At 40.0% G+C, this 12959-nt stretch overlaps 1 protein-coding gene across 4 annotated transcripts in view; it reads right to left on the bottom strand.

The window, feature by feature from the left end:
- The window catches only part of CFAP53 (cilia and flagella associated protein 53), a 33442-nt gene extending 20519 nt beyond the window's left edge, over positions 1–12923 (bottom strand). For 3 of the 4 annotated variants that reach the window (XM_034996173.1, XM_034996175.1, XM_034996176.1), the window contains exons 1-3: positions 11938–12923; positions 7920–8149; positions 7093–7266 (exon numbers count right to left, since the gene is read on the bottom strand). In XM_034996173.1, the coding sequence (XP_034852064.1) occupies positions 7093–7266; positions 7920–8149; positions 11938–12171 (638 nt within the window). In that variant the 5' untranslated portion in view covers positions 12172–12923. The remainder of the gene's footprint in view (positions 1–7092; positions 7267–7919; positions 8150–11937) is intronic. The other variant, XM_034996174.1, reaches the window with a different exon arrangement.
- Positions 12924–12959: the final 36 nt, after the last annotated feature.

Below are 12959 nucleotides of genomic sequence, written 5' to 3'. Positions count from 1 at the left end.
CTGAGGTTAATATCTAAAATTCAATAACAGAATCTCACTTGGTACCTTCCATTCTAATTGGGAGATAAGCACAGAACACTAGAGCATGGGACTTACACAAACTCAGTACCTGCATGAATGGACATGAGCAATACAGTAGACCACAAGTTTTCTACCATTATCCCCCTATAGAATCGATTTTGATAGTTGCCCATGTATGAGAGTACCTTTGTGGGAGTCTAGGAGCCCAGTGGGGAAGGCACACCACTAGAGCCAAAAATCCGATAATAGACACATTTGAAAGGATTGAGAACAGCTTCATTTTACCCATGTCACCTCTCCCCCAAGGTGGCAAAACTCAGTGATAAGAGAGATGTCCCTCAGTCCATGATTTCTCTCATGGGAGAAAGTGAAAGCATGTAAGTAAGCATTTGACTTCCCCCAAGTGGCTCTGCTTCTTTCTTGCCCCACCCAAAATACTGAGGTGCATGGCTGAAGGGTTGGAAGAGGTGGGGAGCACAGCAACCAGGGCCTGGAACTCATCAAGGGACATGGATCTTCCTAACTGCCACATGGACTCCATCATTTCAGATGAATTATAACACTGTAGGATATAACTGTTTCTTCAAAAAGCTAACAATTTATCTAACTAGCAAGTGATACAACTTCTCTATGAAGCTGTATACTCAGTTACACAAGATTTGTCTGTAAGATCAATAATTGGGGACATCTTGCCTGCAAACACACCAACTGACCCATGAACAACCCCATTACTCCATGGCACACCCCCTGTGGCCAGCTGCCTTCATATGCTCCACTAGACAGTGAGTATGAGTCTTTGCAGATGGCTAGCCAGCATAAACAGAAAGCTAGCCCAACTCTGTGAGCCTGGGAGAAGGTACACAAATTTGAGGATTTCAGGGTACCATACTAGGGAAAACAAATGGAAGGCTCTCAGCATCTGGCCTGGCTTTTCAGAATTGAGAGAAGACATATAATCTTAAAAATCCTCTCCCTGAAAATAAAGAACAAGAAGTGAGGGGCAGGCACATCTGTAAAAAGGTCTGAGAAAGCCTCAGAATCCCTAGCTGGGCTGACTGATGAAGGTATTTCTCTCCTGAAGCAATCCAATAAAGACTGGAGGAGGTAACTGCTTCTTCAAATGTGAAGAGAGCAACACAAGACTTCAAGGAACACACAAAAAAATCAAGAAAACATGATGCCACCAAAGGAACACAGTAATTTTCCAGTAACCAATCCTAAAGACAAAGAATTCAAAATAATTATTCTAAAGAAGCTCAGTGAGGGGTGCCCAGGTGGCTCAGTTGGTTAAGTGTCTGCCTTTGGCTCAGGTCATGATCCCAGGGTCCTGGGATCGAGCCCCACGTTGGGCTCCCTATTCAACAGGGAGCCAGCTTCTCCCTCTCCCGGCTTGTGCTCTCTTTCTCTCTGTCAAATAAATAAATATCTTTTAAAAATAAAAAAAAAGAAGATCAGTGAGCTACAAGAGCACAAAGACAGACAAAATCAGGAAAACAATACATGAACAAAATGAGAGTTTCAACAGAGAGAGAGAGAAATCCTAAAAAAGAACCAAACAGAAATTCTGGAGCTAAAGAATAAAATGGGTGAAATGAAAAATGCAAGAGAGGTCATCACCACCAGATTTGATAAAACAGAATAAAAAAATCTAAGAACTCAAAGATAGGAAATTTGAAAGTATCCAGGGTGGCTGAACAGAAAAAAACAAGACCCAACTATATGCTGCTTTTAAGACATTCACTTCAGTTTTAAGGACATATAAAGGCTGAAAGTGAAGGAATGGAAAAAGATAGTCCATGGAAGTAGAAACAAAAAGAGAAGGGGTGGCTAAACTTCAATCAGACAAAATAGATTTTAACTCAAAAGCTGTAAAAAAAAAAAAAAAAAAAGACAAAGAAGGTCCTCATATAATTATAAAGGGGTCAATTCATCAAAAAGATATAACAATTATAGGGGCGCCTGGGTGGCTCAGTTGGTTAAGCAACTGCCTTCAGCTCAGGTCATGATCCTGGAGTCCCAGGATCGAGTCCCGCATCGGGCTCCCTGCTCTGCAGGGAGTCTGCTTCTCCCTCTGACCCTCCCCCCTCTCCTGCTCTCTCTCTCTCATTCTCTCTCTCAAATAAATAAATAAAATCTTTTTAAAAAAAAGATATAACAATTATAAATGTATATACACCTAACACCTAAACATATTAAACAAATATTAACAGATTTGAAGGGAGAAATTGCAGCAATCCAGCAATAGTAGGGGATTTCAATACTCCACTTTCAAGAGGAAATAGATCATCCAGACAGAAAATCAGTAAGGAAACACAGGACTTGAAGTACACTTTAGATCAAGTGGAACTCACAGACATACACAGAACATTCTATCCAACAGCAACAGAATACACATTCTTCTCAAGCACCCACCGAGCACTCTTGAGGATATATCATATGCTAGGTCATACAAAAAAATCTTAACAAATTTAAGAAGATCAAAATCTTATCAAGTATCTTTTCTGACCACAATGGTATAGAACTAGAAATTAATAACAGGAAAAAAACTGGAAAACTAACAAATAATGTGGAAACTAAAAAACACACTTCTGAACAACCAATGGGTCAAAGAAGAAATCAAAAGGGAAATTGGAAAATACCTTGAAACAAATGAAAATGGAAACACGACATACCAGATTTATGGAATGCAGCAAAAGCAGTTTTAATAGGGAATTTTATAGCAATAAACACCTATATTAAGAAAAAAGAAAAACATCACGTAAACAACCTAACTTTACTTTCAAGGAACTAGAAAAAGAACAAACTGCCCAAAGTTAGCAGAAGAAAGGAAATAAATAAATAAAACAGAGACTAGCAAAATGATAGAAAAGACCAATGAAACTAAGAACTGGTTTCCTGAAAAAATTTAACAAAATTGACAAACCTTTATCTGGACTAAGAAAAAGTAGAGATGACTCAAATAAATAAAATCAGAAATGAAAGAGGAGACATTACAACTGATATTTCAAAAACACAAAGGATCATAGAAGACTACTATGAATAATTATAAGCCAACAAATTAGATAGCCTGGGAGAAATGAATAGAGTCCTAGACACACATAACCTATCAAGACTGAATCATGAAGAAATATAAAATCTGAAAAGACCAATAATAAGTTAGGAGATCGAATCACTAATCAAAAAAATCTCCCAATAAAGAAAATCCCAGGACTAGTTGGTTTCATTGGTGAACTCTATCAAACATTTAAAGAAGAATTAATACCAATCCCTCTCATAAAACTTCCAAACGCAGTTTATGAGGCCAGCATTATCCTGCTACCAAAGCCAGACGTGGACACTACAAGAAAAGGAAATTACAGGCCAATATCCCCGATGAACACAGATGCAAAAATTCTCAACAAAACACTAGCAAACCAAATTTAACAGCATTTTAAAAGTATCATACACCATGATCAAATGGAATTTATCCCTGGGATGCAAGGATGGTTCAATATACACAAATAAATAAACGTGATGCACCACATTAACAAAATGAAGGATAAAATTTATAAGATCATGGCTATAGATGCAGAAAAAACATCTGACAAAATTCAACATACTTTCATGATAAAAACTCTCAACACATTAGGTACAGAAGGAATGTAGCTCAACACAATAAAGGCCATATATGAGAAGCTCCCAGCTCACATTATGCTCAGAGGTAGAAAGTTGAAGGCTGTTCCTCTGAAAAAGTGCCCATTCTTGCCACTTTTATTCAGTATAGTTCTGGAGGGCCTAGCTAGAGCAATTAGGCAAGAAAAAGAAATAGAAAGCATCCAAAATGGAAAAGAAGCAAAACTGTCTGCCCAAGACATGATCTTATATATAGAAAACCCTAAAAACTCCACCAAAAAAACTGTTAGAACTAATCCGTAAATTCAGTAAAGTTGCAGGATATGAAAACAACATACAGAAATCAGCTGAATTTCTATACACAAGAAATGAACTATCTTAAAGAGAAATTAAGAAAACAATCCCATTTGGAAGAGCATCAGAAACAATAATATATATATATTTTTTTTTATAATTTTTTTTAAAGATTTTATTTATTTATTTATTTGAGACGGAGAGAATGAGAGACAGAGAGCATGAGAGGGAGGAGGGTCAGAGGGAGAAGCAGACTCCCTGCCAAGCAGGGAGCCTGATGCAGGACTCGATCCCGGGACTCCAGGATCATGACCTGAGCCGAAGGCAGTCGCTTAACCAACTGAGCCACCCAGGCGCCCAACAATAATATATTTAAGGAAATATTTAACCAAGGAGGTTACCTGAGATTAACTGGAGTTAACTGAAAACTATAAGGCACTGATGAAAGAAACTGAAGACACAAATAAATGGGAAGGAATCATTTGTCCTTGGATTGGAAGAATCAATATTGTTAAAATGTCCATCCATACTGCGCAGTGATCTACACAGTCAGTGAAATCCCCACCAAAATTCCAATGGAATTTTTCACATAAATAGAAAAAAATCTTAAAATTCAGATGGAACCACAAAAGAGCCAAAGCAATCTTGATTAAAAAAAGGACAAAGCTTGAAGCATCACATACTATATTACAAAGTTATAGTAATTAAAACAGTATCGTACTGGCATAAAAATAGATATATAGATCAATGAAACTGAATAGAGGGCCTAGAAATAAATCTGAAAATATGTAGTCAACTAATTTTTTACAAGGAGGCAAAGAACACATAATGGGGAAGAACAGTCTCTTCAATAAGCAGTATTGGGAAAACTGGATATCCACATGAAAAAGAATGAAACTGGACTATATAAACCATTCATAAAAGTTTAGTCAAAATGGATTAAAGACAAACATAAAATCAGAAACTGTAAAACATATAGGCAAAAACATAGGGAAAAAACTCTTTGACATTGGTCTTGGCATTATTTTTTGAATATGACACCCAAAAGGAAAGGCAATAAAAGCAAGAATAAACAAGTAGGACCACATAAAATTAAAAAGTTCTGCACAGCAAAGGAATCAATCAACAACATGAAAAGGCAATCATGGGATATTTTCAAACTATGTTATCTGTTAAGGGGTTAATATCTAAAATATATAAGGAACTCATACAACTCAGTAGCCCCAAAAATCTGATTAAAAAATGAACAAAGGACCTGAATAGACATTTTTCCAGGGAAGACATACAAATGGCCGAAAAGTACATGAAAAAGTACTCGACATCACTAATCACCAGGGAAATGCTAATCAACACCACAGTGAGATATTACCTCACACCTGCTAGGATGGCTATTATCAAAAAGACAAGAGATGACAATTGTTGGCAAGGATGTAGAGAAAAGGAAACCTTTGTATGCTGTTGGGAATATAAGTTGGTACAGCTATTATGAAAAACAGTATGGAGATTCCTAAAAAACTAAAAATAGAACTACCATATGATCCTGCAATCCCACCTCTGGGCATATATCCAAAGGAAATGGAATCAGGGAAGATTCCCGTACCTTGATATCTGCAATCTCATGTTCACTGCAGCATTATTCACAATAGTCAAGATACGGAAACATTCTAACAACATTATGTGAATGGATAAAGAAAATGTGTGATATATATACCATATACATACACGTCTATGTACCTATACATATGTGTGTGAAATGGAATAGTAGTCAATATAAAAAAGAAGGAGGGGCGCCTGGGTGACTCAGTCGTTAAGTGTCTGTCTTCAGCTCAGGTCATGATCCCAGGGTCCTGGGATCGAGCCCCACATCAGGCTCCCTGCTCGGTGGGAGGCCTGCTTCTCCCTCTCCCTCTGTCCCTGCTTGTGTTCCCTCTCTCGCTGTGTCTCTCTCTGTCAAATAAATAAATAAAATCTTTAAAAAAAAAAAAAAAGAAGGAAATCCTGCCACTTGAGACAACATGGATGAACCTGGAGGACACCATACTAAGTGGGTTAAGACAGACAAAGACAAATACTGTATTCTCACTTTTAAAAAAAGGCTGAGGGCGCCTGGGTGGCTCAATTGGTTAAGCGACTGCCTTCGGCTCAGGTCATGATCCTAGAGTCCCGCGATCGAGTCCCGCGATCGAGTCCCGCATCCGGCTCCCTGCTCGGCAGGGAGTCTGCTTCTCCCTCTGACCCTCCCCCTCTCATGCTCTCTCTCTATCTCATTCTCTCTCTCAAATAAATAAATAAAATCTTTAAAAAAAATAAAATAAAATAAATTTTAAAAAGCTGAATGGGGCGCCTAGGAGGCTCAGTTGGTTAAGCGACTGCCTTCGGCTCAGGTCATGATCCCGGAGTCCCGGGATCGAGTCCCACATCGGGCTCCCCGCTCGGCGGGGAGTCTGCTTCTCCCTCTAACCCTACCCCTCTTGCACTCTCTCTCTCACTCTCTCTCTCAAATAAATAAAATCTTTGGGCACCTGGGTGGCTCAGTTGGTTAAGCAACTGCCTTCGGCTCAGGTCATGATCCCAGGGTCCTGGGATCCAGCCCCGCATCGGGCTCCCTGCTCGGCGGGAAGCCTGCTTCTCCCTCTCCCACTCCCCCTGCTTGTGTTCCCTCTCTCGCTGTGTCTCTCTCTGTCAAATAAATAAATAAAGTCTTTAAAAAAAATAAAAATAAATAAATAAATAAATAAAATCTTTAAAAAATAATAATTAATTAATTAATTTTAAAAAGCTGAATGTATGGAGAATAGAATGGTATGGTTTCCAGGGACTGAGGTGGGAAAAATGAGGAGATGTTGGTCAAAGGACACAAACTTTCGGTTATAAGATGAGTAAGTTAGTTCTGGGGATCTAATGTAGAGTATGGTAACTATAGACAATAACACTATATTGCATATTTAAAATTTGCTAACACAGTAGGTCCAAAGCTTTCTCACTACAAAACAACAGCAGAACCTCAGTGCCTGCATTATCCAATGACGTGTATAATTACCAAGACTTAGAGGCACAACTACCGTGTATACCATCTTAAGGCCATACTTTACTGTAAGTTAGTATGTCTAAATCATTTTTTCATTCACCAACTTCAGATTCTGTGTGTTTTTCTGGTATCATTACCTGAATTGCTGGTCTAGTTTTTCAGCCACGAGATCTTGTCTCTCTTTTTCTTTCTTCTCTTTCAATAATCTGGTTTTATCTCTCATTCTATCTTTTTTCTCCTCAATTGTTTCTTCTTTCAACTGCATTTCAGTAAAATACCCACTTTCTTCTGCTGCTAAAAGTTCACGTAGCCTAAAAAAAATTACAAAAAAAGTAAAACTGTCATGCCACATGGGCCGTTTTACTAACTGGTTTTTATTTACTTTTATTTATTTAATTAGCACATGTTTATTTTTATTTTTAAAAAAGATTTTATTTATTTGAGAGAGTGTGTGCATGAGCGGGGGAGAAGCAGACTTTCTGCTGAGCAGGGAGCCAGACAGGGAGACTCAATCCCAGGACCCTTAGATTACGACCAAAGGCAGACACTTACCTGACTGAGCCACCCAAGTGCCCCCAAAGCACAGGTTTAATCATAAATTTTGCAAGGGAAAAATATCATTGCAGTCTTCTATAAAATAAGACTAGTCCTCATTTAAAGCAACAGAAACTGACTTGCCATATTTTATTTGATCTCATACAAATTAGCTAATGTACATCTTCAACAAGAGTATGAACAGATTTTAACTAAAGTAACAAAATATAAAACAATATATTCTTTTGCTTTCTATCAAATGTGGGTTATTACAAGTGAAAATACAAACAGGCAGGAGCTATTGATTGGGTAAGGATATGACTATCTCAGCTATGATCCTTACTATAAAAATTTACTTGATTTTTGGTCGATCTTACATTAGGGTTTGGGGAATGTTTTATAGTCTGAAGCACCAGTTTGTGAACCTTACTTATTTCGTCTTTCTTCAGTGTTGATGATAAAACCTTGCATGGCATCCTTGATTCTTGCTTTCACAAGACTGTCCACAAACTTGCGATCATTGTGCTGGTCCCACTCAACTTTCAAGCGATCTCTCTCCTTTGACTTAATAGAAGCCAAAATATCATGATGTTTCTGATGGCTGCGTTGGATTCTTTCCAGATGTTGCTCAGCCCCATGAACTTGGGGAGGCTTGGCTCTCTGAAAACAAATAATTATCACTTACAATCGATCCAAAACCGATTGCATATTTTCAACTAATCATGACCTCCACCAATACTAAATAAAATTGGATGTATCAAAGTAATCCTGCTACAGCTGCAAAGAGCTTAAGTGCCTAAGGTTTAACATGTTTGATTCTTTGAGCCTATACTTAAGATGTCATCAAATCAGTCTCAAATATTTCCTAAGTGCCACTTGAGTAAAAGTTCATGGAATTATAAAGTTAAAAATTTGAGCAAGACTCTAGAGATTATTTAGTCAAACTCAGAAACATTAAGTGATTTGTCAAAGTGCTTCCAATAGTCAGGGCAAACCTGTATAGAACAAGAATTAGAGATCTTCTAATTCCTGACCTTCATCTTGCCCCCCACTATCCCACATTGTTTCTCAGGGGTAGACAACATAGTTACCATCAAAATAATTTCAACTAGAAGAGGCTACTATCTCTAAGTATATAGGATATATATAATGAGTTGTGACAATAAAAAAACTCTCTACTGAGAAGGAAGGGAAGGAGGGAGGGAAGGGAAAAAAGGAAAAGAAAAAAAGGGAAAAAACTGATAGTAATGCTTTATTTCTCTTGTGCCCAGTTTAATGCAAGGGCAGTACTCCTGATATTTTGGGGTAATTTGAATTTCTACATTTTTTTAAATACAAACTTCCACTAAAAAGTTGGAAACAACCCTACTTTGAATACATATTGATGTATTTAATAAAATTACATGGACAATCTTTCTCATTTCTGTATTCCTAGCATTGAAGTATAATGCCTTACCACTGTTGGTTCTCAGTGTGAAGGAAGGAAGGAAGGTAGGGAGAAAAGGAGGGAGGAAGGAAACATTTCTGGGTAGGCTTGATGCAATTTCTGCTCCTTCTGGGGCCATCATGAAATCCACTGTCTTGAGCTTTGTATTTTCAAGCCAGTTTTATCAAGTCAAACTTAGGTGAATAGTGAGACTGCAGGATGCTGATTTACAAGTAACAAAATTCTTAACTCATATGGCAGAAAGTCAATCTGATAATTTACACTTCTAACATTACACTAACATCACTGTCAGGATTATCAAAATACTAGTGTTAAGTCTTGGTAAAGGAGACTCCTAGAAAAGAAAGAAAATCAACATTTGTAGATAGCCTGATGAAAAGATTCAAGGTACACATACAGGTACCTAGATTTAGCTGAACAAGATAAGACAGGGCTGAGGTGGATTGGAGACAGATGATGTTGGGGGTTATATCATGGTAGGTAGCTAATCCATATCAGAATTATTTAGAGCCTAGAGCCACTTAATTAACAAACTACTGTCCTCTAATATGTATGGCATTGTATGAATGAAGATTCAATGATAACGAAGTGGAAAAGGGTCAAGACTACACCTTGTTCAGGATACACACAGGAATTCAGGCTCCCAGTAGACATATGTGCTGAGAACCAAGCACCAAGGTCATCAAGAATCAATTGTCTTGAATTGTCAGAGCAGGAACCTGGTTCTGAGGTACATTTTGACTGAAAAGATGAATGAGGGTGAGGGTGGTAAGAAATATCCTGAGTAGTAGCCAGGCTTCAGGAACCCCTTCAAAGCTTGGGGTATCCTGTATAGGACGGACTCTGTGGTCAGGAAGGGCCCAGTGTCTGGAGGAGTAAGATATGAACTGGAGTTCTCTAACAACAAGGTGATACCAATCCATGCACAGTCTCAGTATTACTCAAAACCCACACTGTTTAACAGAAATATAATGTAAAACAGATCCATAGTTTAACATTTTCTAGTAGCTGCATTTTAGAAAGTAAAAAGAAACAGGAAGTTAATTTTAATAATATGTTTTATTTAGCCAATATATTCAAAATATTGTCATTTCAACATGTGACTCTAGGCACATTTCAAGTGCTCAAAAGCCATGTATGGCTAGTGGCTACCATATTGGACACTGCAACTCTAAACCATGCTAAAGGCAGGAGAACATAGGATTTAATCACTACCTTGTGTTTCCAAGGTCACTGAAGGCTCTGTCACTGTAACATGTTAAATTACAGTTTCTAATGAGAGAGTTTACAGTTTATATGTCTTAAAGAACAGTATTTTACAGTCTAGATTTAATTCTGGCCTCTACCCATAACAACTGTGTGATTTTAAACAAGGTACGTAATCTCTTTGAATCTCAGTTTTCTCACCTGTCAAAAGAAGCAAAATAAATGTGCTCCTAAAAAACTATTTTGAGAATTAAATAACTGGGTCCCTAAGCAGCACTCACCACGTAACTGCTCCTTTAGTTCTCCGTTACTTCAGACGTTACATCATTTATTGCTTTCTCCTGGACGAATTGTTTAGCATCAAGTCTCATCTCTGGTGGCTTTAATTCTTCCCCCACCGCAACGCTGCTATCTCTAACATCCATACTTCTTATCACACTCTGACATCTGAGATGCACAACGCTGACTTTTCCCTTTTCCTCTTTATTCTTCTATAAGCTCAAAGTATTCAGTTGGCCTGCTTCTCTGGTTTGGTGGTAATTTTTTTTTTTCATGTTCCTTATTTGTTCCCAACACAAGTAATGGCACTCGAATAATAGCCCAGTCCCTGAGCTGTGTTGGGATACAGAACCCAAAGTAGATGAGTTTCTGTCCCTTATGAAATCTGTCTCTAATTACCACCTTGAACCCTACAATCTGTAGAAGCCTCCAATGTACTGATTTCCAGACCCAGAACCTATACAGTCCTTGGACCGAGAGAAGAGGGAGTAGGTCTGTAAGTGGACTGAGAATTGCTATGTGCACTGTGGTGCATAATAAAACTGCATCCTTCATTATTCCTGTTATTTCTTCCACAAAGTACCATCACAGACATATAGCACATGATTATCTACCATGTTAGCCTTTAATGGTTTATGCATGAACAAATTGTTTCTGCAATTAGATAATAAGCAACAGGAAGGCAGGGATCATACTTTTAATGAAGAATAAACCTCCCAGGGTCATTGTATTTACCCCTGTATCTCCCACAGTGCTGTGGACACAGCAGGGGCTCAAGTAATACCTCTATAATTGCCTAATTACACATGAAGGTTTTCTAGCCTGTAGAAACTTGTAGGAACAAAGGAATCTAGGTGCATAGACCAAGTGTCTGTGGTTCTGAGCAAAACCCATCAAATTCTGCAGCACATAGCATTCTCCTGGCCTACCACCACCCCAGCCCTAGAGGCAACCAACTGTCCTATTGCCAGGCCTGCAGGGACACTTCTGTTACAGTTGAGTTGGCACAGGAAGGTCACTGTAACTGCTCACAACCCCTCACAGCCCAATCCCCCTTCCATACACGATTTCCCTGGGAATGCAGGACCAGCCCCAGATTCAGACACAGCTGAATCACCACCAGCCAAGACCCGATTTCCTGCCCTGCCCCAGCCCAGCATGCTTTGTGTGACAGCCATGCCACATCACAAGGGGACAGACCTCCTTTGGGTGTCTTGGAGACTGAAAACTCTCAGTATCCCAAGTGGTGATTCTACAAATACAGAATCTAAATATAACTGGTGTGAGGTGGGGGTGGGGGGTGGGGGGTGGGGGGTGGGGGGTGGGGGGCTGAGGAACAAAGTACAGGAACTAGGTGAATGGCCTTATCCTTCCTTCTTTCAAAATTCAACCCACCGCACAAGGCACCTGCTCCCCTTAAGAGAGCCCCGGCTGGGGCCCGGTTGGGCTCGGCTAGGCCTGGAGTGCAGGGAGATGCAGAAAGCAGTAGGGTCCCGCACACACATCCCGTGCTTACCACGATCACCACTTTGGGAGTGGGGCCCTTAACCTCCCGCTGTACGATGCCAAATCGCTGGCTGTACATTTTCGAGTCCCTCGGGTTGGGGGCGGCGTCCGCCGCGGTTTCCCCAACAGTGGAGACCTGCGGGACCAGCTTCCGCAATGCAGAGGTCTGGTTGCCATGGTGCACCCTGCAGGGTGAGGGGCAGGTGGGAGGGGCCGAAGTCGGTCCCGTCACCATGGTGACCATAGACGCCAGTGCTCGCAACTTCCTCCCGGAGCCGAGGAGCTGAGTCTGCGCGGTCCTCACCCCGCCCTTGGCCAGGCCTCCGGCGACCGCGCTCCCTTCCTCTAGGGTTCATCAGAACAGCAGAAATAAGCCTCCTTAACCCGAAGTGAAGGCGAAGATCTAATTACATTCCATTGACTTTGCTATTTATATCCTGTAATCAGCTTAAAAGCATGAGAAAAGTTAGTGGATACTCTGTGGGAAGGTTAGATGTTGCGGGCATTTTTAGGTGAATCTTGATGATGGTAATAATCATCCCATGACAACCACCTTATATTTGTGTAGTTCTTTACGGTAATTTGCAAGGTATTTTCACACATAAAACCTTTGGACCTCACAAATGTCTTACAGGGTTTATGGAACAGCAGGTATTATTATCCTCATTTTCCAGCTAAGACAAGGCCTAGAGAGCCTGTCTTGTCAGCCCACCCAAACCAGTAACGATAAATCTGTTACTAGCATCTTCCTACTGCACTGGGCAGAAACCACAGCTGACTCGGGGTACCCTAGGATGGGGGACAGATCAGATGGCCTAAGAGGGCAATGACATGACCTGGCTGGGCAAAATAAAGACCAAGAGTCTGAGGTACGGTTCACAGTAAACCAGGGTGGGGACATGGATGGGAAGCGCAGGTAATGAGGCCCTGAGAATCCGTATCTGAGGGGAACAGGCAACACAGCTCAGGGAACCTAGAAGGAGCCCTAGGCACAGGTGGAGCCCACAGCTGTACTTCAGTCAAGAGCAAGGT

Source organism: Mirounga leonina, unplaced genomic scaffold (genome assembly GCF_011800145.1).
Source record: "Mirounga leonina isolate KUSES-001 unplaced genomic scaffold, KU_Mleo_1.0 Mir_93, whole genome shotgun sequence".
NCBI lineage: Eukaryota > Metazoa > Chordata > Mammalia > Carnivora > Phocidae > Mirounga > Mirounga leonina.
Note: the sequence above shows the minus strand (reverse complement) of the source record. Positions and strands in the feature narration are given on the sequence as shown.